The sequence below is a fragment of the Strix aluco genome, chromosome 2 (genome assembly GCF_031877795.1).
Source record: "Strix aluco isolate bStrAlu1 chromosome 2, bStrAlu1.hap1, whole genome shotgun sequence".
NCBI classification, from domain to species: Eukaryota; Metazoa; Chordata; class Aves; order Strigiformes; family Strigidae; genus Strix; species Strix aluco.
Genome location: NC_133932.1, coordinates 33915216 through 33941261, shown reverse-complemented (window position 1 = coordinate 33941261; position 26046 = coordinate 33915216). Strand labels below are relative to the sequence as shown.

At 45.2% G+C, this 26046-nt stretch overlaps 1 protein-coding gene across 3 annotated transcripts in view; it reads right to left on the bottom strand.

Annotated features, from left to right (window-relative positions):
- Nucleotides 1–13318: 13318 nt before the first annotated feature.
- Nucleotides 13319–26046, bottom strand: part of HUNK (hormonally up-regulated Neu-associated kinase) — a 64429-nt gene continuing 51701 nt past the window's right edge. For 2 of the 3 annotated variants that reach the window (XM_074814214.1, XM_074814211.1), the window contains exons 7-10: nucleotides 23793–23961; nucleotides 22607–22690; nucleotides 17532–17712; nucleotides 13319–15169 (exon numbers count right to left, since the gene is read on the bottom strand). In XM_074814214.1, coding sequence (XP_074670315.1) covers nucleotides 14523–15169; nucleotides 17532–17712; nucleotides 22607–22690; nucleotides 23793–23961 — 1081 coding nt within the window. In that variant the 3' untranslated portion in view covers nucleotides 13319–14522. The remainder of the gene's footprint in view (nucleotides 15170–17531; nucleotides 17713–22606; nucleotides 22691–23792; nucleotides 23962–26046) is intronic. The other variant, XM_074814212.1, reaches the window with a different exon arrangement.

The window sequence follows — 26046 nt, the reverse complement described above, 5'->3', positions numbered from 1 at the left end:
TATTGCCTAGTAAACCGCATGCTGTTCCCTTTGGTTGTTGCTGTAAGGCAGAGTGATTGCTGGCATTCAATGCATATACAGCTCCTTTCTAGGGGAAGGGACAGAAGGGAGTCTGCATTTCAGATGTTTCTGGGCGCCAGTGCTGTGGGAGAAACCCTCCCTTTCTCCCTCAGATGATGCCTATCAGGAGGAGCACAGATGTTTGCTCATGGAGCTGATGCATCCATCATCATTAGGTTTCCTTTTAGAGAAAACTCTGTAAGGACCATTGCTTTTTCCATAGTGTTTGTGCTTTTGAGTGAGTTTTTGTGTGTGTGTTTCTTTCTTAAAGGTACTCTGGTCTCATGTGTGAAAAGAAATTATGTTTTTGGTGTCTCAGTTGGCTGTCAGGATCCATTTCTCTGACCTCAGCTTCCCTGAGTCTCGGCAGGTTGCTGCTTACAGCAGCTCTTCCAAGTCCTGGCAACCTTCTCCCCTTTCTCTGTTCCCAAAGAAGTGAGAAAAAAACCACACTGGAAGACAAGTAAGTATGGAATAAACAAAAACTTCTTCCCTCCACCCCTTCCCTTTGCTCTTTGTTCAAGCACAGCAGCCTTGGAAAGGCTCCTCACTGGAAGGCAGGCTATTTTTGTACTGCTTATGCAGCGGCACATTGAGGAGTAACAGAGGAACAAAGCCGCAGAGGACCAGGCCCGTTGAATGGGCACCTGAGTGCACTTGATTCAACATTGCTGAAGAAGCAGATTTTACTAGAAACTGCAACTTCTCTGAAGATCTATACAGAGGTACTCAGCCACCTCCCTCAGCCAGCAGAGACAGGTTGGCTCCTTCCCAGGGCAAACGTGGATTGTTCAGTCAAGCTCCTCCACCAGCTGACTCAGAGCAGGAGCCTGCCTCTCCCGTTGACTGTGAAGGAAGCTTCACTGCCTAATTTAATGAGCTCAGTGCAGGGCAGGAATGTCTCAGTGCAGGAGTTGGGAATGTCTCCCGAAGCCTGTGCTAGTCAACATCAGCACATGCATCTGAGTTACCGGCCTGATGAGCAACAGAGAAGGCATTAGTTAGATTTTTATCTTATCTCCCTTTCCATGGCTGTCAGAAGCCTGCCTCTCCCTCACTGGAAAACACACCTCCTTGGGATGCATTTTATACCCTCACAGGCTACTTGTTCCCAGAGGAATAGCTTATACAATGAACGTAGACTAGGGAGAAATATGGAGAAGTTGTGCACAAGGATGTTTAGAACCTGAATTAAAAACAAAACAAAAAAAAAGCTTTTTTTGGTGCTTGCTGGGGATTTGAGAAGGATTGAGATGACAAACTTAATACAGATGCTGGTTGTATTTTAAAGGGGAAAGGAGTGGGGCATCACTGCATGACAAAAAGAGTAGTTTCATGATCAGAGGGAGTAATTAAGTCAAGCCTCCCACGGATCAGTCCCATGGCAGGAGTCTGTGGAGCCCATGGAGGACACTGGCTTTGACTGAAGCTTTGCCACAGTTGCAGTGGTCACAGCAGCTACACCCTGAGAGGGTACTCTGGCTTTTGTGTGAGCTGAGTGCAACCTGCAGCCTGTCCTCTGCAGGGAGACAAGCAATGGCTCCCTCCTCTACCTCCCGGTGTATTTTCGTGAAACTTCTAGGAACAATGTGATTTCTGCAACTACTGCATCCCTGTGAACTGGAGCTGAGCTTGGCCAACAGTGCAGAAATGACAAGACATACACACTGAGGGACAGAAAACAACTAATAATGTTGCAAGCCTGCTTCCTCCCAGTCACCTTGTGTGTGAATCAGGTAACAGACACTCACCTGTGAGTTAAAATTCATGTAGAATGATATTCATGTATAGTAAAAATGCATGAATACATGACTGTAACCCTCAGTTTATATTACTAATTTTTGAAAACTACTGTATAGTCAGTAGCTCTTCAAAACTCTGAAGGCACAACAGCTGCTCCAATGCATCAATTACTTTTTCTTTCAAAGATGAAAAATCTGCACACAGCTATATCATGTTTCCAGGTCAGTACCTGGGCCTAAGCAGTGCCGTCACCATGGTGCTGCCTGGGACTTGAGACAGAGAATGACAATGGTAATTGCGAGCAGTTTGCCTTTCTTGTCCCTTATCACCTGAGCACAAAATACAAACCACAATGGTTTTAAGAAAACGACTTTCAAGATTTCATTTAACATGCCTAAAAGGATTTGAGGTAAGGACGCTCAGTGTAAAATGCTTGTAAAAATTGTTTCCAAGGTGTCAGCATCTCTTTAAATAGGCTGAGTCTGATCTTCTATAACTGCCACATAATCCTATCCTTCTAACATGGGATGCGCAGGTAACTAATCGGTTTTCTAATCTGGCTGTGAGCTAGGGATTTGGTGTCTTCGTTCAAAGAGGATTGCAGGTAGCTGAATAAAGATGAGACAGGACTCCCTGAAGATGACACCGTCCATGCAAGCTGCTCTCTTGGCAACCACAGTTTGAGAAGCAGAAAATATCCAGAGAAAAGGATGGGCTGGAAAGAGGAGCAGTTGTCTGAGTACACAGATGCTAGGCTCTGCCAGAATGCATCTACAAAGACAGGAAAAGTGGAGGATATTTGTTTTATGACAGCCTTTCTTCCCTGTAATGTTTGACCACCCTTAAATCATTCTTGTAAGAAGTTTGCCCAAGTATCCCCCAGAACAGGCGGTGAGTGGGCTCAGGTGGATGCCACATCCCCATTTCCTAGAAGGATCGTTTAGCAGACGTGCCAACAAACACCGCGAGGATTTTCATCCTCTGGTGGTGTCAGCCTGTGCCTTCTCATCACTTATGGATTTAGATCAGGTGTGGTAGGCAGGGAAGTGTCATCTTCCATGAAATCACTTCTTTGGGTTACAGGGCAATTCTCCATCTCCACCTCAGCCCCGTGCTGCCGCCCAAGCACCTTTCACAGACCTGGAGAGGCTGAGGAGCAGCAGCGGTAACACAGAGCAAGTCCGCTGAATCCAATGTGTCTCTCCCCAGTTTATTACAAGCAAGGAGGCCTTCTGCTTCTGCATCCACTTTCCCTTGCCAAGTCACGATGCCCTGTCTGCGAAGGTACAATTAATCACTATGGAGACTGTTGCAAACTCACCGATTTGGGCTTAGTGTTTCAGCTGAGCACTAAGCAACAGGTGCTGGGCAGCTTTTTGGAAGGAGCTTTTTCTTCACGCTGGTGTGCAGTGCCTGAAGTCAAAGAGAGGTTTTTTCCCTCCCAGCTAGCAGTAAGTACTCAGGCCAGGTGCTTAGGTGGGATTTCCCGAAGCAGAAGAGTCCTATGACATGGATCAAGCCCCTGTCACTGGTGGAGATGGTGGGAGTGGGGGCTCATTCATCAGAGGAACAGTTGGATTCAGATTTGTTTGGAGGGTCTCCCATTTTTCATGCTATGGAGGGTTTTAACCCCACAGAAAACTCGGCTCTGTATATAAAGCCTTGCAGTGCCTTGTTCAGGGAGTCATCTCAAAAGACAGAGAGATCAGTGGGAGCTGCAGGTATGCAGGGTCCCAAGGTAGGTCTAGGGGGGTGGGTGCAGGCAGACCTCACGTTTCCATGTCAAGGCTCCCAGTCCTGTCTGGGCGGGCAGCCAGATAGCAGTAATAGCCTAGGAACACAAAACCTGCTGAACGAAACTGGTCTCTCAGCAGCTACTGCACATCAGAATGTGCAGCCCCCAGGGAGCAGCATGTCCTCCCGGGTCCCAGCATGGAATCTGAAATGCAGGAACACGACCCAGGAAAAACCTGGGCTTGGGGCAGGGGAAGGAGTATTTAGCTGTCACTTACAGGCAGGTAGATTGTTACATGCTCTAATCACAGCCCCAGGCCATCTGCCAGCCCAGCTCCTCACTCAGAGGCTGGAGCACCAGCATCTCTCATTTCTCTACCTATTGCTGTGGGTGTGACTGGTGTGGCGGTCAGACACTGCTCTGCCAAGCCCTGCACAAACACGTCTTGGAGCTGAGACTAGCTGAGACTACCTTAGACAAGTGAGTCCTTTCCTGGTGCCCCAGCACAGGCAAACAGGAGGACTGCACTCAGCTATAGGTAGTTTAAAGCACCCTTCTGGAGAGCAGACCTAAATATGTCATATTTTCCATTTGGAAAAGAGAGCACAGCTCTGAAAAAAAAAAAAAAAAAAAAAAAAAAAGAAAATTCAGAGCATCCGTGGGATTTGCCAGATTAGAGACAAACTGCACTAAAGCACTGTCAGCTCCTTGCTGAATTCGTACAGACGGCTCTGTCCCATTCCTGCCCCCTCAGCAAGTCAGCATGACTTTGGACCCAGAGGAGAGGGGGAACGACAACTGTGGCTAACTGCACGGATTTATGCATCAAATGCTCTGTGCATTTCAGCAGCCTTGGAGGAGCTGAATCTACAACCTGACAGGCACTCTGTGAAACAGCAGTGATGAATAACTGTATTCAGAGGCACCCCAGGATAGCAAGGCAAGCATTTTTTAACCAGGTGCTGCTGAGGCAAACCTATCAACGCAGCTCCACATGAAACTCCCAGTGCTGTTGAAGGTTCACATCTTCTCCGAGTCACCGGGAAACAACAGAGGGGTCACATCCAGATGCATCCATGGATCAAATATTTAAATAAAATGCTGTGAAAGGGGCCCTTGGGGCGTGGTAATATATTGTCCTTGTAATGCACAAGACAATCTGCCCTATTCCAGGGCTCTGCTTCACCCCAGTTCTGTTACTGTAGACGTACAGTAAAGACAGCCAATGTAGACCCTGAATAATTGCCCCCCTTCCCTTTCCCAGTGGTTTCTTGATAGGACGGGCACACTGAAATACCTGTCCACAGTGCCACAGTGCTGTTTTGGCTATGAGGTGTATTGAATACCTCCTAAAGGAGATGCTGTAGAGCCCACCCTCTCCTGCTTTCATCCAGGGGCACCTAAGCCCTTAGGGACACATGTGTCTTCATGTGATTTAAAGCAGCTCTGCAGCTGCTCTGCCTGGGCTAGCCCTGAGCCAGTCTCCAGGCAGCCCTGCCTAGCAAGGACCCTCCATTTCATCTCCCTGTCTACCCTTCAGATGTTGCACCAGTCCCCAAAACTGCAATGGAGATACTCCAGACAAACTGAGCAAGTACTGAAAGGATTGCTGGTTCAGCAGAGAAACCCAAAACACAGCTGCTGGAAAGGATAAGGCATGCTTTTAAAAGCATCAGTTCCAGCTATTTTCCAAGCTCAGGAAGGTCAGAACTAGTTTCAGTTTTGGGAAAAGCACTACATGCATTCTTATTTTATCTAAGTCCGTGTTCTCTGACTTGGGCCACATGTCACCACTGTTGTGGTAGTCCTAGAAGACCACGGAGCTTTGCCTTGTTACATGTCCCTTGAAAATAAAGAAGTCATGCACTCATCAAAACTGGTCTAACAGAGGTCTGGGACAGCAAGAGCCACTGGTGAGGCAGGAATTGTCTTTCTTTAATGCTGCAATCAACAAAACCCCTGTGCTTTCCTCTATTTCTGTGCAGTTTCTACTCATTTAAAAAATGTTTATTTTCTGAGGTTGCACTGCTCTATTATGAGGAAAAAATAATTAAACTATAATTATTTAGCTCTATTTCTGCACATGAAATTCTCTTAGCTACAGAGCATCATCCGGGACACATTGTTTTGGCAGCTTTATATTCCTAAACACTTTCACTGCCCAAGTATGTCTTTTCACCCAGGGCTTTGCATCCAGCTGTCTAGCCTAGCTGCAGTGTAGCCTCCGGCAGCATCTTGAGGCTGCAGAAATTTTAACAACAGATTAAAAGCATTCAGATTCGCTTATGAAAGATTTGGGCCAGAAGTGTTGGTGACCTGTCACAGTTATCACCACATGCTGACAGAGTGTGGTCCCATTCCTGGCAACTGCAGTGACACTTTGCCACGTCCTTCTTCTACCACGCAGGAGAAACAGAGATTTCCTCTGGGGCCATGGATGTAAAAAGTTGAGTAGGCTTTGCTACAAAGGCTAAGGCAGATCCATTGCTGAAGCCAGAACGTGCAGACCAGTGCTCTTTCACATCTGAAATCTGCCTTCATGTTTAAACAAAGAAACAGGGCTTTGCTTTCTGTTTATGAGCTGTCAGGGAAGGTCTTGCCTGGGAGTAGAGGACCTGAGGGTGCAGTTCTGCTGGACTGGTCACAGGGGCTGCCCTGGCCAGTCAGGTGACAGGCACACCCACCCCACCCGTGTGCTCCTGTCTGCTCTCCCATGCAAGAAAGTATGTGGGCTCAGGGGAGCTGAAAACCAGCCCAGCAAATAAGTTAATTATTTTTCAGCTGGGTCATCTCCTGAAGTTGCTCCTTGTGAAGTGTTGGAAAACCAGCCCCAGGGTGGGAGAGGTCAGAAACAGGTCAGCAGAGCTGGAGGAGGGCGGTGGGCATGAGAAGAAAGGGATATATGGTCCAGCCGCAGCCCTGGCTTTGTGAGGTTCCAGCTGTGGGAGAGCTGCCCCTCATTTACTCCTTGTCTTTCCTCTGCCTGCTCTCTGGTTTCATTTGTCTGAGTTAATAATTAGTGCAGTAACTCTTGGAGAAAGCAAAACACGACTGTCTTTGCTGAGATGGTTTCAGTCATGCTGTTGCTGCACATAACCACAAGCAGAGGCATGGGACTTACCCATGAACACCAGTACGTAGCAGAATACAGGCTAAAGTTAGATTTCCCTACCTAACGTACAAAATAAACCCAAAGGAAGGAGCTCTACCCTGCTCTGTGCTAATAAAGCAAGCATCCAGCAGTACTTTCAGAGCCACAGATTTTATCCCGAGGTCATTTGTGGTCAGCTGTAAATGAAATCTTTCCTTCTTCCCCTTCACAACACCCATCTCTGAGGGAAGTGTCACTTTGTAACTTTTCCTTTGGCATTTCCCAGGCTCTGTTTGCCTCTGGTTCCCCCAAGTCAGCACCAATCGGCTCCACATCCCGGTTAAGCCCTGTTGAGCTGCTCGCATGCCCTGTGCATGCCCCGGCCAGCCACCACGCACCACCCACTGCTCTCGACATCACCTGGCAGTGTCAGCACCTTCCCACCCAGGAGAAACCCGCCTTTGCACATCCCAAGCCACCCTGACCTAAGTTGCCGCTGTGTTTTGTTCCCATTAAGCCTGCAAATCACACTCACTTTCTGAAGTGTATCGCACGTGTCACCTCACTTGTGGGCTCAGGCCAGTAATCAGGTTTACTCCTGCATGGAGGGAAGAGGAAGCCCCATGCAGCTCTCATTAACTGCTCCATGGGAACAATGCGGTTTGGTGTCCTCTCCCAAGGCCAAGCTGCAAGCCCAGAGCTGCGGGGGAAATGGTAAACACTGCCCCATGGAAGCTGCCAAAGAGCATGCAGGAAACCTGCTTGGTCCAAGGAGTATTTTAGCTGTGGCAAAGAGCAGGAGACTCCCATCAGAAAGCTCCCCCCCAGGCTCCTGCTGTCAGGCTCGGGCAGGTTTCCTCCACCTTCCCCCTTGCCCTCAGCCGGTTCCCAGAGCCGGCACCTGAAGTACACAGCCCAAAGGCCACCTCCTCCTGCAGTGACCGCCTGCTGAGCGGCAGAACAGAGACTTGTTCTCTCTCCCTTCTCTCCTCTTCCACGGTGCTTGACAAAACAGCTGTATGCGGTAAAACGTTGGCTGCAACACCCACTTCGCTGTTGTTTTCATAAATAAAGGCTAGTTTTGTAACTTGCAATTTTGCTGTGTGATTAAGCAACTAAATCAGAAGGTTTGCATTGTGCGTGGTTGTTAAGAAGGGAAGCCTTAAACCCACCAGTAAAAAGCCTGAAGTTTTTATCAATAGCCCTGCGGTTCAAAGTAAAATCTAATTAATCCAGAAACTGTCATAAATTGGTGGCCTCTGCAGGGACTGGAGAGTTAAGCACTGATTTAAGACATTTTCTGTTGGGATAGCTAACTCCTCCATTCAGAAGGCATGCTGTAAAAATGGACTTTTTCACTCCTCTAAAGTTGCTTTGCACTAATGTTTTACTTAATTGCTCCTTGGAAAGTGATAATCAATAAATGTGAGAGAGGAACTTTTGCTGGGGGAGTTACGGCCAGTGCCTCGATTGAAATGTTTGGGCAGAAGATCCTCCCAGTTTTACAGACATCATCTCTTGGGGGGGCTTCTGCTCCGTGTTACCTTTGAGGGTGGCTTCCCATTTCCCTGCTCCTGAACTGTGATGGTGGCCTTTTGCAGGATGGGCTCCAAGGCCTGCGGGCACTGCTTGGAGGACTTCCCACAGATGCCGCTGAGTGCTGATCACATGCAGCAAGATCACGTCAGAAACTTGTCTCATCCTTCAAAACCTTCAGCAGCTCCATAATCCCATCCCCAGCTTTCACTTAGCTGTTGTGGGGGGATGGCTCTGCCACCTGCCCCCCAAAATCCCTTGCTCCTGCAGTGCCAGCTTCTTCAGGGCAAGGTCTTTGGGGAATCAAGCTGCTAAAACAACCCAGCCTCCTCTCAAAAATCTGCCCACTGCTGTTTTTCAAAGACTTATGGTCTGGTCCGATGTGGGTGGCTCTCACGGGGATGGACAGACCACTTCCTGGCACAAGGGCCACCCGCAGGCGCTTTGAAGGCTTTCTGGGGAAGGGTTTGCACTCAGACAGCTGCTCAGAGACAGAAGCTGCAAGAACTTGGGAACCTGGCAATTGCAAATCTGTATTTCCCCCTCAAGCCCTGTCCTCAGAAGTGACAGAAACATTTTAGCTGCATTAAACCAGTGTTTTAAAAGCGGAGCCTGGCAACAGGAACCAAAAACCCCTGTAATTTCCAATGGCTAATGCGCTGATGTGGTAGACTGAGCAATCTCAGTGTCAGGCCTGTCCAGTAGCCTGGCACGTGGACGGGAGCTTTGCTGCACGAGAACCAAGTAATTTCTGGGTTAAATGCCTCACGCATTGGATACCAGTATGTGTTGGATACTGCTCCCCCTATAATAACACTCAGGTTGACATGGAGTAGAAAAGATACTTCTGTCATGGATCCCAGATCAGTCTGTCCATCCATCTGTCAGTCTCCTGAATAATGTCTGAGCCCTCCTGGCTGCTTTCAGCCAAAGGAAGTCTCTGAAATCTGAAGTTTTCACAGATTTTATAAGCATTGGTGACCAGGTAGAAGAAACTCAGATGAACTCAGTGAGGTCCACAGGAAACATGGGTCCAAATCCACACATGGGCAAGTCAGAAACAAATTGTCTGGGGGCAGGTAGAGATGGCAGGAAAAAACTCCATTTTACCTAACAGCCATCCCTATGCTATAAGCACAGGACAATACTGCTTCCTTCTGTGAAACAGAAAGAGGGAAGCTATTTTGAAATAAAGCCTCTGGTGGCCTTTCTTTTCTGTGTTTTAGATTGAGTCTGTCTTTTCTGGTTGTAGGAGATACAAGGAATTGGGGGATTTTTACATTTATAGGTAGAAGGGTGCTATTCATACATAAGTTAATAAATATATTTCTTTATGATCTATATCTCAACAATGCAGTAGTTCTGTTTTTAGATAGTATCCAAAATTTTAAAACAAGCTTAGCACCTCACCCTTGATCAATAAACTTCTTATTTCTTCTCTCTTGGGCTTTTCAGTGACCCAGCATCAGCAGGCAGACAGCAGAGATGCTCAGGTGAACTCCAAATCCTACTCTAGGCTCTATCCTGATGCCCTTTGTTTCTAACAACAGCTAGTTGCCTGTACCTCAGTAACAGAAAGTATCAATATTACAGGCTTCTTTTGATATTAAACATTGAAAAGACTCAAAATTACTTCACCTGTCTCCCCCTACATATATCTGCAAGCCATCTTTGTGAAAGACAATTACAGGCAATGCAAACTTGTCCCGGGAAACACGTGCCAATACATGTGGCTTAGGAACCAATGCTCAATCAGCTCCCTTGACAGAAAACCTGCTGCAAATAAGACACTTGCTCACTTCTGAGTGAGCAAGTTTTTCTCAATGACAAGCAATGACATGAAGTTGAACCCCCTCCCGGTATTCCCCCACGCTATTCCTGCTTGAGACCGCCACTGACGCAAACAAGTCACATAGCCAGGATGCAGGGAGCTTGCTGAAAGACTGCAGGAGTCACACCTATTCATGAATTTGACACACAGCTGTATTTCTGCACGTGAGTGATTTGTAGCTCTCAGTCCACAGAGCTATGATAACATTTTAATAGGAAAACCAGGACCTGGTGCTGTACCCAACAGTTTTGTTATGCTCCAGGGAAGCTACGTGGAGAGGAAAACAAAAGAGAAAATTGACCATTTGTGACCACCGAGTATTAAAAAAGCAGAGAAGAGGCAGGCAAAATCCAAACTACTGCACACGGCAATAGTGTCCCTGAAATTTCTGCTCCCATCTTGATAAGCATGGTCCTTATGAATTCGGGGTGTTTCAAACAGTAAAGTTTAAAGCTTAATTACAAGTGAGCAAATAAAGGGGCAGCTTCCTCTTGGGCTGGAGGTTTTCCTCACACCAACTGTGGAGGGGGTGTATCTGTGCCACCCTGAAACTCCCTTACCACAAACAGCAACATGCTGAGAGTTTACCCGCCAGCCTCACGCTCTGCCATTGACACACAATCTGCCCGGCAGAAGTACAGCAAAGCTACACTGACCACTGAGTCTTTCTCCGTGCCCCCCTCCCTTCTTCCATACATTAACCACAGCCATGTTGCTGGCCTGGGCAGATTTGTGCTGGGCTGCCTCTGGGGAGTTGCTGACAAACCATTTTACTAGTGTACTTAAAAGTCTCTTGCAAACCTGACCCAACCTTTTTGCAGCTACGCATTAAGGGATTTTGTTGCAAAGATCAAGTGATGTCAAGTGCAAAAGTATGAAAGTAACTGTTTAGGATTTGTAAATCTTGATACTTGGGAATTTTAGTATTTACCAGGCCATTTACAGGAGAAGTACAAAGACCAACACCTTTAGCAACAGATGCTGATTCATGTTCTTTGCCTTGCTGAATAAATTCAACACCCATTTTTCCAGGCAGAAAAGTCTGAACAAAATCACTTGTATCACTATGGATCCTGGACTGCTGTCCAGTGATCAGTTAGTTTGCAAAACCCTCTTTAAGTGCTTCCCAGCTCCTCCATTGACTCCATTGGGTTCTGCAGGTAAACAGCACCTCAGAAGAGCCCCATAAAGCCATGGTGCTTCCATCTTGCATCCAAAGCTCAGCAGTGCTCTTTTCCCCCAGGCACAACCTGAAGTGTGAGGCCTATTTTCAGATCTATCAAACAGGTTCATTATGGGCTCAGTGCCAAGCATATTGCAAACACCAGAAAAAGACCTCAGCAGAATTTGGAGGTCTTTGGATCAGTTTTGGGAAACAGATTTGTACAAAGGTAGGAGGAGGAAGAAACAGTACTTACAAAAATTGTGGGATCAACAACAGAAATGCTCCAACTGAAGCTGCAAGGCTGATCGCCAATTTGCATGGCTGTCCTAAGCTTAGCAAAGGTAGGACTAGTCTCTACAAGTTGAAGACAGTAACTTCAGAGGGGCAGAAATGCTTTTGTTTATATTTGGGCGACTTCCTATGGCTGTCTAAAAGCTGAGTTCTCATCTGAACCGTCCGACCCTATTCCCTCCCTCATATCTGGATACAGATATACGTTGCTGAGGAGCAATTCCTTCCCATCATTTTGGACCTCTTTTTTAAGGTGGGAAGAACTGGAGATACCTATCAGCCTTCACTGGTGACAGAGTCTCGATAATGACCAGAGGCTAGATGCACAACTTGCAGAGGGCTAATATTAAGAAGGGAAATCCAACCTCGTGTCTTTTAGCTCATTCAGGGTTTATAGGCAAGTCAGCAGCCAGATTCAAGGGAATAGTCTTTGATGGGTGAAGGTAAAGGTGCTGGCAATCTTCTTGTCACCTCACCATTTTTCTGGTTGTTTTTGTATTTAGATTATCCTTGCTACGTAGCAACCTGGCAAACAAAGTCAGCAGTCCATGGCAATCTTGTTCAAAAAGTACATATATTTAATAATGATAACAAATACATTTTTTCCCCCTGGAATTTCCACTACTGTATTTCAGTAAGTCCCTTCTATGGCCACTGCAGTTTGACTGTACATAGCTACTGTCTAAGCTGGATACATGATTATGTTTTAGCAGTGTAGTACTCATATATTCTCTATAAATATAATAAAAGATTTAACATTTCTGTTTTCATTCTGATTCTTACACATATTTACTGGGTTTTCACAAAAAATACATGTCTCTTTCCTGCCTCCCCCAACCTTTTATTGGGTTCCAAATAAACCTGAGTTTGTAATTCAAGTCAGTATCTGCTATCTGTTCGCAAGTCCGACACACGCAAAAGACAGGATTTTAGTGGTCTCCACTTGCTAGCTTTGCAGCACAAACATGTTCTTAGCATGAAGAAAAAGAAAATGCTTTAATGTTTTTAAATGAAAACACTAGCTAAAATGGACCCCTGGGAGCCACGGGTGCTCTGTACAAACAGAAGATGACATTTCTCAATCTGAAAATGAGTAAAATTATTTCAGGGCTGTCTTTCTTATCATCTTGGGATTTTTATGTATATTATTTTACAGGTAGCTTAACTACCCCAGAGGCGGGTGTCTTCACTAGACTGAAGCGTACAAGATGCATATGGACTCCCCCGTACCGAACTGATGGGTGACATCAGTGCCAAGGTGAGGGTCCCATGTGCAGGGATTAGAAGGGTGCTCTGGGCATTCACACTTTGCTGCGTTTGCCAGCAAGCATTCAAAATACTCACAGTCCCGTTACTGTTCTGTCAGTATTTGGATTAACATCGAATTTCTTTCTTGCAGATTTTGGTTTAAGGCCTGTGCTATGCTGAGAATCAGGAACACGTGCTCAGCTATGTGCTCTGCTGGGGACCTTTTCCCCTGCTCTGCTGGCCCTCCTCCCCCAGTCCCTGTGGATCTTTCGCATGAAACTGGAAGGAAAGCTTCTCAAACAGGGGCAACTCTCAGCATTTACACAGACACCAAACCAGGGGGCCACAAAACTGTTTGCAAAATACTGATGAAAATAGGGCTTGGATTCCTACTGATGGTCTCAAGGCAAAATCCCCAACTTCCAACAACAACCCCAAGAAGAAGACAATACCTCTGCTGCTTGGATTTTGAAGTGACATTAATTGGGTGGGCAGCAGTGGGGCACATGTGGGTCAGGGCTGCCCACCTGGGAACCAGACTGGAACAAACTTTGTTGAGACATCCCATACACACAAACACATATGCAAGCACGGTACAGACAAAAGAAAAGAGTAGTCTTTGGCTAAACCTTCTAATTTATAGGAAATTGTTTGAAGACAAAAACAGAACCAAAAAAATGTTGTCAACCTCTCAGATGTATCATTTACTTAGAAAAACAAGACTGGTATGCAGAACATGGTGCCTTTTTAAGAAAGTTAATCTTCACCACTCATAACAATACCAAATTTTTGGTAACCACTGCACTACCAATCTTGCAGTATAAAATGGCATTGGTACAGGTTCATGTGTCCTTTATTAGTCTTTTTAATTCACTGCAGTCTCTCAGAAAAGCCTTCAGCTGTGTCCAATGCTGCCTTGCTATAACGGGCTAATGCAGCCCTGCATGTAGGCATGCCATGGAACTAGTACAGCTGCAGAAAATGGAGATGACTGGATTGTTTAAACAGCGTGATGCAATTTGGATTACTGTTTGAAATATCCACTTGCAGACCCATCATATGAAAGGAACAAGCCTCTAGTGTGGTGAATTTCCACGTGATGAAACTTGTTTTTAAATGACCATGTTTCTTCTGAGTGATGTCATTAAATCATCATTTTCTTTAGGAAGAAAACGATTCCATTATTAGCTACTTTATGTAATTAACTGTAAAATCTGCTTTGAATTTCAATACTCCCACTTTTTCTGAATGTTTAGATCACTCTTGTCTTTATTCAAGCTTCTACCAACTTCATCTTCTTGGCAGTGCTTGTTAGCAAGTTAACTTTGGACACAGAATCTTGAGTTTTCCCACTTGTCTAGCCATGTGAACAATGCCTGCAGCAGTACCACGTACTGTGTGGCACAGGCAGATGGAGCACGGACAGTCTTACCACAGATCCTGGATGGGACCAGCATTCATGACACCACGCAGATTACCTTGATGAATCAAACCGTTAATGCTCGCTGTTCTTCCAATCAACCTTACTGCAATACTAGATGAGAGCAGTGAAAATAAATATTCACATAGCTCTTTCAAGACATGTTTTACTGTACAGTCAGATGCCAAATGCTAGTATTTCTTAACAGCACAAGCAGAGCCCTTTTCTTTCAACTGTAATAAGTAGGACAATGCCTTCCTTAAAGCAGGCCTCTGATTTTCTACGTTGGACCACTGTGGTGTATTACGTAGTGACAGTATCATGCCTGTGGCTTTCCCTTCTTGTTTGAAGTAAAAAAGGTTAGGTCCCAGAGAATAGCAAAGCAAATCCCAGGATGTCAGACTAACACTGGCCACTGACAGCATCTGCTGCATTGAAGGAAATCTGTGTGGGACTCATTTGCTGCAGCTGAGGCATCCTTGCTTCCAACGGCTTGTCGCTTGCCGACTGCATCGTCTGGTTCCTCTTCCGCAGCATCTGTCCAATTCCCATCATGGGGAATCTGCCTCTGCTTTTAACACAGTTGGGGCTGCCCAAGGGGTTGTTGGAAACGAGCTGAGTAGGGGACACGGCTTCTTCCTTTGCCGGATATGCTTTTTCTTCATATGTGAAAGAGACTTGGGTGGGGTGGACGGGGGATGTACTCCCTGGCTGAAAAAGCGGGGACAGTGTCCTTTCACTTGAGCTTTTGTAAGGGAAATTCATTGGTGAGCCTAAAATCCTGTACTGATGAGAGGGGGAAACCTGGTCTATTTGGTCCTCCCTGTCAACTGACTCGAAGGAGTGCACAATATTCAGGATGAGAGGAGAGTCCTTTGCCCGGCTCCCAATGCGGGCTGGCTCCTGCTGCGGAGACTCTTGCCTCTTGAGGAGCCGAGGGGTTCTGGGGGGCGGCTGCTGGACTTCGAGGTACTCCAGGGAGCTGGAAGTGACACAGCCCGTCTTGGTTGCCAGGGGTTCATGGAAAGGGCTTACCCCGCCACTGGAGTCTGCAAGGCAATCAGAAAAGGAGCCAGAAGAGCAGATTGCATTTAATAGCACTGCCTTCTCTGCCTCACGGCAGGCAGAGTCTGACATCACCTTTAACAAATTTTAGAAGAGCGTGACAAATGCACTAGCTAAAACAAATGGTCGTAGGGATATACCCAGAACCTAATTCCTTGACTCTCATTTGATACTTACGTTGCTGTTTCACGGGCAATTTATCTGCCACTTTCCTCAAAGGCAGGAAGAGTGCTTAAACTGAGTAAGACATGGACATGAAATGGAAAACCACAGATGTCTTCAGCTGTTTGTATTAATTATATCCTCTAAGGCTATGTCTGAGAAATCTCACATTTCCCCTTTCTTAGCATAACTCTGCATGGTTTTTACTGGGTCTGCATACTGTATTCCCTGACATACCTAGAGACAGAGGGGACAACAGTGAGTTAATCCCTAATGTCTTTCTTTGCATTTTGGAACAAAATCTGTTCTTGGTTTCACACATGTAAATATGGAGTAGCTGCACTGGCCAGATTCAGGCTGCTACAGTTGGAACAGATTTGCTACATCGACTTCAGCAAGAACCTTCCTTCAGCAAGGACCAAATATAAACGGAACAATCTTTGCAGGATTTGGACCAGTAAAACAAAACAGCTCGTGGAGAAGATCTGCTTGGCTTCTACAGGATGCTGAAACTTGCTTATTTCGAGCTAGTTGAACGAAAACACATTTTGCTGCCTTTATGGGAAGCTGTCCAAGGACCCTGCTTTGCTAGGTTCCCCCTAACTGAAAGAATAGCAGACTGGCAGTTAACCACTGTCCATGAGTTCCCTTGGTCTCAAACCATCTAAAAGAGATATAAAATAATTTAGGTCTGCCAGCCTTCAGGTCACGGCCCCAAATCGCACATGTATTTCTTTTGAAAGGGATGGTCTTGGCAGGGGTTAAGACCTGAATGGATGTATGGGATGAAATCACTTGCATTGAGAGTTGTCTGGGAAAAGCAGTGCAGGTTTAATCTGACTAGTTTCTTTCCTAAACTGGTCAAAATTATCTGACCACTTCATTTGAGAAGTGTCAAAACATGGTTTCCATAAGCAGAGAAATGCTTTAGCTGAGATCTGAACGATTTTCAGGTTTCAGTTCAAAAAAGCAGGAAGAAACCTAAAGAGGAAAAAAATTAACTAGGTTTACTTCCCCCTGTGGCTCCCTCCCAGAAGGAATGAAAAATTCTGAACAAAATGAGCATTTTTAAATGTTTGTTACATTTTTCACAAAAAGTATGTTCCATTTCTGACCAGCTCCGTGGACTACTGCTACCTTGCAGCAGAGGTGCCTGTGTTGCCAAACAAACACCATTCTAACATTTTATTAGGTAGAACACATCAAATGATAAATTATCAAGTAATGAGAAAAAGCATAAAACCACCATAAGTCACCACTCTAAATAACCCTGACATCACAGTAAACATTTGATAACGCCGTATTTCCCCCCCTCTGCTCTGTAGTGACCTCCCCTCATTTAGTTCCCTTATTTAACAGCCAGCTACATCACCTTCCTGCTCCTCAACGTCTCCCATCCACGTGTGCGCTACCGACACCCCGTTTTCCCCGCTGACTCCCCTTTTCCTCCACTCCTTTCTTCTGCCTCCTTTTGTGAGCAGCTCTCACCCATCCCTCCCAGGCTGCCTCCTACCCTGCATGATTCATGCTCTGCTCTCCTCTGTCTCGTCTTTTCCTCTCCCTGCTAATGCTTTTCCCCCTCCTTTTGCTGCCTGAAATTTGCCGGGGTTGGTGGTCCCACCTGCATTTCGTCTTGACTGCTTATTTCCCCTTCCTCCACCATCAGCTGCTGCCCACTGCTTCTCCCAGGGATGCCACTGTTACCAGCACTCTCCTCAGGGTCAGAGTTTTCTTCCCGTGCTGCCCCTTAGTCCCTCTTAGCAAAACACATTCACCGGTAGGAAGAAGCTTGTCTACCGGCTTTGGTTTGTCAGTGATCTGGGGTGGGTGTTGATACTTTCAAAGCACCAGTGTGAAGTGCAGATGATTTTGTATAAGTACGTATAAATAGGGAAAGAAAGCTTTTTTTAAAACACTGTGGGAATTCTGTCAAATAAAAACAGAAGTAAAAGTGAGGATTCATGACTGCTGAACATCGTCACGGTTTCCTCAGGATGTTTCGTTCAATGTTTGACTACATTATCCAGCCCTCTTTCAGATACCACCTCCAGAGCAGACAGCAAATGCAAGCCCACAACTATTTACTAACAAACACACAACACACAAGACGCTCTCATTAATACTGCACGTGCCCACGCATGCACACACACACAGGGATACACCACTGGTATTTCTCCCACTGACCTTTCTCTGGACCTCCAGCCTTGGTGACTTTCCGGTCCTTCAGCAGAGCCTTGGTGTTCTGTATCTGTGAGATAAGACAGGAAGAAGGCTGTCTATATGAAACTGGACTTTTCTCAGTTTTCTTTGGGAGCTGACGGTGAAGAATCTCCCCTTTCTTTTCTTGCTCTTTGAGTTTTTTGTCCTTTAAGTTGTAAAACAAACAAGAACAATTTGGTTTACTTAAGGGAAGTTTAAATGACCCCCAGACTTATAAGCACGCCACTTACCGAAGCTGAATTAAATACTATATATTTACAAGGAACTTATCCTGGCTACTCAAAATAACTAAATCTTCCATGTCTCATTTTCCTCTGATCTGTTTGACATGATTTCATGGCTCCCATCTGCTCTGATATTCATGCAGTGAGAAAGTTGGGTTTGGAAAATTAAGGGAAAAAGGCAGCTTTCTCTTCAGAGGCCATTTCTCCTAGGAGACCTCGTTGGAGCAAGCAGATACAGGTTTATGCTCTTCCATACCTGAAATTTGCCTCCCTATTTAAGCACCTAAAAAAGGTCTTTGATTTCTCTTTATTGTACTTCCTCTGACGTTTGAAAAGGTGAGCTGCAAAGCTTTAAAGAAGTTTAAACTCACTGAGTCATCTATCTTCTGTCCAAACAAGATCTGGAGGAATATGGCCCTTGCTTTTACAGCATCTCTGCAACTGCACAAGACATGGAGGGGGAGAAAATTACTGACCCAAGACTTCCCTTAGCCCTAACTCCTTTTCATGACAGGGAAGAATGCAAGCGCATACATCCTAAAAGATAGGTTTGATCTCCAGTGATGACAGAGGAAAAACAGAATCTGGGAGTGGGACTCAGAAAAGGAATCCAATTTTCAAAGCACTGTTTTACAGGGAAAATTCATTATATCTTCTTTCAACATGAATCACTAGATTCTGCAAGCTCCATAATGTTATCTACCTGTCAGTGATTTCAGGGGGAGCCAAAAGTTTATTTCATGTCAAAAAATCAGGCATCAAGACACCTAAGAGGAAAATAACCTGACTGCACTCATTACAATCACTCTCAGCTCAGACAGAGTCCAGCTCCATGCACAGGTGGTGTCTGGGCACCACTGGGCTCACTAACCTTTGAATTTTCAGAAGTTATGGAGTCAGAAGGAAGAGCTTCAGTGAATCACAAACTAGAGCTTTTAATTTTATACAGAAAGTGCTTAGGTGACTTGGGAGAGAGAGAACCAGAGACCCTCTGTGAACTCCTCACTGTTTTCACCTCAGTCTCCCTTCATGCATGCTTTTTTTGGCCCAGCCTTCTCTCCATCCATCCCTTATCTCCTCCAATTTCTTTCCCTCTAGCTAGCTAAAGCTGGCTAACCCTTCCACAGAAACAAACCAATGCATTATGGAGCAGTCATCACTTCGCTTGAGTGATACCTCTTCATCCACCTGATGTCTTTTCTCTTGTTTTTAGAGGCTGTAAACACCTCCAACATCAAGCATTTATTCCTCCCTGCCCACGGAACAACATGTTGCTTGGAACAACACAACATCTGATTGGTCCTAGGCACTATCTTGGCGAGCACAGTCACTACTGATGACAATGAAGTGATAACAATAGCAGTAACAACAACAACAACAATAATAATAGTAATGATGCTGTGTGAACAACAACAACAATAGTAATAATAATGATAACAATAATAATGATGCTGTGTGAATAACCTCCTGAGACAATAGAGTCAGTGGGAGCTGTACAGTTAGTTTTGAGCCCACCACACTATTTTTCCTCTGAAGGCTCTGAAGCTCTGCTGCCAAGTTCAGCAGAGACTGGGCTCTACTGAGTATCTTTTTTTAAAGGTACTTGTGAGGATGAGACCAAGTGGTGACTATATTAAGCCTAAAGGAGCCAATCAGGATTGTTAGAAGCTTTCTGCTATTTTGGATAGGTGAGGGAATGATTTGCATGTCAGTTGCTGCAGCATCTGTCAGAATGCAGGACATTTCAATGCTGCAATACCTTTAGCCTAATGGTGCAAGAGCCAAGCCGCAGCTCCTCACCTGCCAAGTGCTTCTGACTTTGCCTTCAAACTGCTGTTACGTTTTCTAAGTTGCAGTAACACAGTCATGACACACAATTAAAGCACCCACAAAAAAGAAAATTCACATATCCAGTGTTAGTAATTAATTAGTTTATGCTGGATGAATGTTGCAAATAGTCTTATAAGTATTTTTAAAACTTACTAACATGTTTCTCTTAGACAATTGTGAGAGGGGAAACGACCAAAATCCTAAACTCCCAATGTGCCATGTATTATTATATTTTAAAAGGAAAGATAGATTTCCTTTAGGGGAGTTATAAAAATTCACTCTTCACTGTACTGTGCACAGCCATGTAATGGCATGCTGTCACACAATGCAGGAGTTGTACCGGTATGTTATACTTGAATAGGTTTGGCATTACATCATCCTCTGCTATTTCCTGTCCTGACCTCGACCCGAAAACTTACTCTTAGTCCCAGCAATGGACTGAAAGGAAGATAAAGGGTATTTGCCTTGGCCATATCTGAAATGGTGATAAGAACATTAAAAAATTTCAAATTCCTTGAGTCTGAGCCCATTAGCTACCCTGCAGGAGGCAGGTATCCCCAGTGCTGGTCCCCTGGATTCGCTGGAGGGACGGCCACTCATCACCTGAGGCCTCTCCAACAAAAAGAGAGAGATGGAGAGAGACAGACTGCTGCCTCCCTCCTCCCTGTGCTGCCCATCTGCCCCGAGCACTACGACGAAATCAGCCTGCAAAACAGCCTGGTTACTTCGCACCAACAGCAGTTCCTGGCACCCTCAGCTCTGGTGCACTGATCCCACCACCCCAGGTTAGGAAACCTAATGGAAAAGAGGGTCTGGGCACAACCACTGCCCCTGTGCCTGGCTGCCTGCCCCAGCAGCAGGCAGTGCTGCTGGCAGGCAGCCCCCCACCTGAGGCAAAGTCTGTATTTCACGTCGCTGGAGTGAGGTGAAAGAAATTCAGCTGGCTGCTGAAGCTGACCAGCTCTCCTCTCCCTGCTATTCCCATGGCAACGCACAGCTCCACAATCTGTGCAGTGGCTGCCGAGGGACCAGTGAGTGCCTCCCAGTTCCCCTCTGGAAATGGGGGGTAAAAAGGGACTCTAACTGCAGCTCATGAACCTGCCTGAGCTTACAAAATTCCTATTCCTGAGTCCCAGTGGCACCCACTGATCCCAGTGGCATAAACTAGATACTGCCAGGGCTGTGTTCCCATCCACATGAAGGCATTTTAGGAGATGTCTACCATAGTTACAAATAGCAGTAGCATCCCAGGGTCTGTATTCACCCATATATGCTGCTTCAACTGTCCTGGTACAGGTAAAGGTAACACAATCGCCTTGCATAAATACACCTAAAGCAATATAAAACACGCTTTATACTCAGCTAGGCCCAGGCAGAAAGAGAATATACTGTATTATTATTGCAGTGTCTGCACCGTGATTGCATCAAGGTAACTATTTCAAGAAAGAAATGACACCCCCTCATCCTCTAAATAACTACACTGGGACTAACTCCGAGTGCAGGAGAGGCTTTGGAGGGAGCCTTTATCCCTAAGCATGCCTACAAACCAAACTGGGGTCATACAGTGGTGTTTACTAATATGTTTAACTAACATACTGTTAGTTTTCAATTATCCTTAGGGAAGACAAACATTGGTTCCGCTCTAGGGGTGTGGAGATTTCAGGACCACCACCAAACCAGACCATGCATTTCTTTCTTGGCTACATGCAGGTAGTAGCAGGCTGGCCTTGCTGCAGACTCCCCTGCGTGGGGTGGGTGTGCAGAAGCTGCAAGCTAATGCCTGGATGGCAGGCAGAGCTGCCCGTGGCTCTCCGTCACCGCGCAGAGAAGTGACACCAGCAGCTGGAGGAAACTGGCCCAGAGAGTGTCAGGATGCACCATGCAACATCTGCAGCATTCACCTCCAGGGACCTGCCTGTGTTCCCAGGGGAAGGTTGCCCTGCAACAGCTTGAAGTAAGCTGTCAAAGAGCATTTTGAAATATTATATTCATTGAGTTGACCCATTGCTGACACATTTAAGTAAAGTGGGTTTTGATTTATGTAAGAAAAGAATGATAAATACTTTGCCCTGATATTTCCATCTGGCTTGCAGTTCAACTTGTCTTGCAGTCTTTAATATAAACAAAACCAGCCATGATACAAATTTGCCCCTGAAATTAGATCATCAATCCAGTGCTGAAGAGTAGCTTTTGAAATAGGTAGACTCTTCAAGAATACTGCTCTTTGTGTTGGTAGGTAAGAATTGCACAACTCATATTACTCTTGTAATTTTAGTGCTTGGCAAAGAATCAGCCAGGGAAGAAAAATCCAGCCATAAGAAGACTCCTATTATCTGAAATGTGTTCTCTTAATATAAACTACCTTCTCTATTGCAGGCAAAAAGACTGGAGACCGACAGAGCAAAAGGTAACCTGGTTAAATCTTTTCTCTGGCCAAGGGAATTCCCTCACAATGCAGTGGGCTAGTTCTGCGTCACTTCTAAGAAGTAAAACCCACTAATCTGGGTACAGTTTTGTGCTAATACAGTTTCATAATTTCTGGTAGTCAAGCCAGGGTTGGCCCAGCACACCAGGAAAGCCAGATGACCAGGGAGGGTCACCCTGGGTGTCACTCAGCTCTCTGCCCTACACCACCAAGGTCTTGAGACTCAAGGCAGTTATGGTCTTCTTACACCACCAGCAACTTGCTCCCCAGAATGAAACTCCAGAGCCCCCTGAAAAAGTTTGCATTATTTTGCTAAACAGAGCATTTTAAACTTTATTTTCTTCATAAAAGCTGAAAGTCACCTTTACACTTCCACCTTAGGGGGTTGCTATTTGTTCCTTCAAAGAGAAATTGAGGGGATTATTTGTCCTACACAGGCAAAACCACAGGTGTTTTTTTTCTCTGCAGGTCCAGAAACCCATTGCCTTAATCACAATTGCCAAGGATCCTCAAATTCAGTCTGCTTTCAAAGTACCTTAATGAGCTTCAATGAGCTTTACCTCATAGGAGTCTTTATTTGCCTTGTATTTTTCTATCTGGTACAGTTGGTTCTTGTGGCAAATATTGTCCTGGCCTTCAGACTTCTGTGGAGAGAGAAACACAGAAAAGTAAAGTATGTAAAATAATTAGAGAAACCTAATATTCAGTTACTGCTTAATGGACCGTATCTGCTCTTGGAATTCAGTGGAGGTTGCATCTTACTGAGATGGTGAATTTGGTCCATTACATTTTAAATATCATTGTTGGCATCATCATTAAAACAAGCTTGCTAAAAGAACTGAGAAAAGAAAAAAACTAATAAGCTGTTGTCAGATTGGAAGGCCGTTGGGGATAATTTCTGTAAGAAGCAAACGCATTAAGAAAACTCCATACAACCCACCGTCCTGCCTGTGCAGTCACATAGGAGCCTACAGGCCCTCAACTAGTTACGACTCCTTGCCAGACCGCAGGCAGCTGTGTGGAGAGGCCAAGGGCAGAGAGCGCGCAGCTTGTCTTTCTGCGCTGTGCCCATCCTAGCACGCCAGCAAGTACCATGCAAAACGTGGCCTGAGAGCTCAGCTCCCCAGGATGTACAAGGAAGGATGACATGTGGCAGCAGATTCCTGCCCTAGAGAAAGCTGCTGTGCAAACCCATCAGCAGTGTTTCTGACCCCCAAGCCGTACTCAGGGGCCAGAAAGGTCGGCGGAACACTAGGAGACTTTATATTCATGCTCTTTTGCATGTAAAACTTTCAGCTAAGTTTTCACTTAAAAACTAAATACAATCTTGATAGCTCTTAAGCTTCCTCTTGATTTTCTGAATCAAATTACATTGTGTTATTGATATTTCAAGCAGTAGAATTATCTCAACATATAGACACAGTACGCCACAAGTAAGGCTCCACGTGGCAAGTTTGCTTTCTGTAGGGTAACTGCCTAGCTGGAGGGGATCTCCTATGGAAAGAGGGACTTGTGAGACATAAAACCTATCGGCAGTTATCTGTGCAACCTGGAGAACTCTTATCTGAAATAACATTATCAGTTTGCAAGGAATACTTCCCCTTCATGGTTACTGCTACAAAATTAAAAAAACAAAAACCTTGGGTAAAGCCTTGAGATGAAATGCTGCAAGCAGGGAAACTTTTAGCACTCTTTTTACCCTCCTCACCCACTTGTCCAAAGAATCAGCATCAAGCAGTACCTTACCCTAAGGCTTGCCAAGTAGCGCTCCAGCTTCTTATTAAGTAGAAAGTAGATGGCAAGCGTGTGACTCGCTCTGTTTGAGAGCACAGTGTTGATGACGTCGCTGTTCTTGTAGCCAAGCTTCTCAGTCATATGGAGCAGCACGCTTTGGCTGAGGTCCTCAAGGTGAATCCTGCACAGAGAGAGAGGCAGAGCACACCGTTCGTACCACCCTCTCAGCAGCAGAACCTTGCCAACCATGGGGAATGTGGCAGAGTGTAAAGAAGAGGCTTGAAAGGCTCAGTAACATGCCAGTGATGAGCTCCCTCCTCCTGTGAGCAGGCACGAGAAGGGCAGACTGTTTGGGAACCACGGGCACTGCAGGAAGCTGTGATAGCTGAATGAACAGCACTCTTCCCACCATGTCCTACCCTGATGCAAAATGGCACCGTGATGCTCAGGACGCCAACATATGTTACCCTACATCTGACCAGTGAAGACCATCAAGATCATCTGGCTGGTTTTGAAGGAAAAGAGGTAAAATCCAACTCAGGCAGCTACATTTGGCTTGCTGAAATTACTCTTTCCTTGTAATCAAACACCACTGCATTCAGCTTCACCTCTTACCTGTTACACAATATTCATTCACTAAGCAGCTAGGGAATTTCATGCCGGAGAAGGGGCACGTACAGCGAGGGTTATGACAGCAGCTCTCAAAATGGTAAAACTGCTGCTATACTCATGTCAGTTAAAAGCACAAGTACAAGACATGTTTATGTATGTGCTCTTCTATAAAGTCTATACCAGACTCAGCCAACGCAAGACATGGAGTACAGCAGCCTTGTGGAAATGGCAAAGTATCTTCTCAGTCTAAGTTAAAACCAGATTTTCCAAAGAAGTCTGCTCCTATTTAGACCTCTAAATGAACTGGCCAGCTTCCCAGATGTACCCGTCAACTCCCATCCATTTCCAAAGAAATGCTAGGTTTCATTTGGTTTCTAAAGGATATTCCTTGCTCCTAATATCAAGCCTAATATCCAGCTAAGGAAACTTAGGGAAGCTTAGGTTGTGGGCTTTTTTATAACCTGCTTTCTGCCTTCGAAAGGACAATTCTCCACCTTTCCCACTCCTGCCCTGTTGTCCCCCTGTCCTGTGCACCTGTGATGCAAGGAATGCCTGGACAGCAGTCTGGGTCCAACACAGAGGACTTAGACAAGATGTAAAACATCTCAAATAACTCTTTTCCTTTATTTGGCATGCTTATTAATATTCATTCTGCAGCTAAGGATTAGGCTTTTTTTAAGTTCAAAAGCAAAACTTACCTTGGCCATCGCACATTAAAGCATCTCGACAGCAAAAGAAATTCAAGCAATTTCTACTTACAGCACTCAACAAAATGGGAAATTTTTGCTTGCCTTCAGGGAATTTTTTTAATAAAAGCAAACTTATAAAAAGCCTGGGAGTATATTCTCCTGAAAATGCAGTTTCTTCCATTCTTCCACCTTATCTTCATGCTCTCCCCTTTCCTACCATGTTCCTGTCTTGAGAACAACGGCCGTTATCCCCAAAATGGTGGAAGAGCACTGCAAGAACTTAACACAGCTTCTTGCTTAGCGGATTAAGAGAGGGAGTGGTTCTCTGCAAATTCAGCAGTGGATTTTTCAGAACTATTTTGACACATCTTACCCATATCTGCACCTAACGAAAACTTGGAGAAATGTCGAAGCTGACTTTAGTGGTACTTTCTGAGGCAAGCTCAAAAGGAGTCAGGACATGTCTTTGAAGTGAAAGAAAGAATCTGTATGGCCTTTATCCTTTACAGTGTCACATAAAATCTGGGTTCAGATTTCTTTTGTTTTCAGACCAAATGATGAGAAAAGCAGTACAATGAGAAAGAAAGAAAGAAAGAAAGAAAGAAAGAAAGAAAGAAAGAAAGAAAGAGAGAGAAACGGGTTTTTTTTCAATAGCAAAGCATAGCATTCCACACTGATGTTTCCTTTAAAAGTGCTTATAATAGGAAAGGAATATTATCGTCACCATATACACATACATGCATGAGCAAACATATGCCCTATCTATAGTTTGGTACTGCATTTTCTTCTGTTCTTCCATTTGATTCGTTTCCTTTAGAAGGGAATGATTAATGGGCACTCCATAAATAAAAAGCATTGCACAGTTCTATCTAATAGCATCCAGCCTCTTCTGTAAGTCACCTACCTAACTGCACCACACAACCTGCGTAAAGCCTGACAACTGCAAGCTAGGAATTAAAAAATAG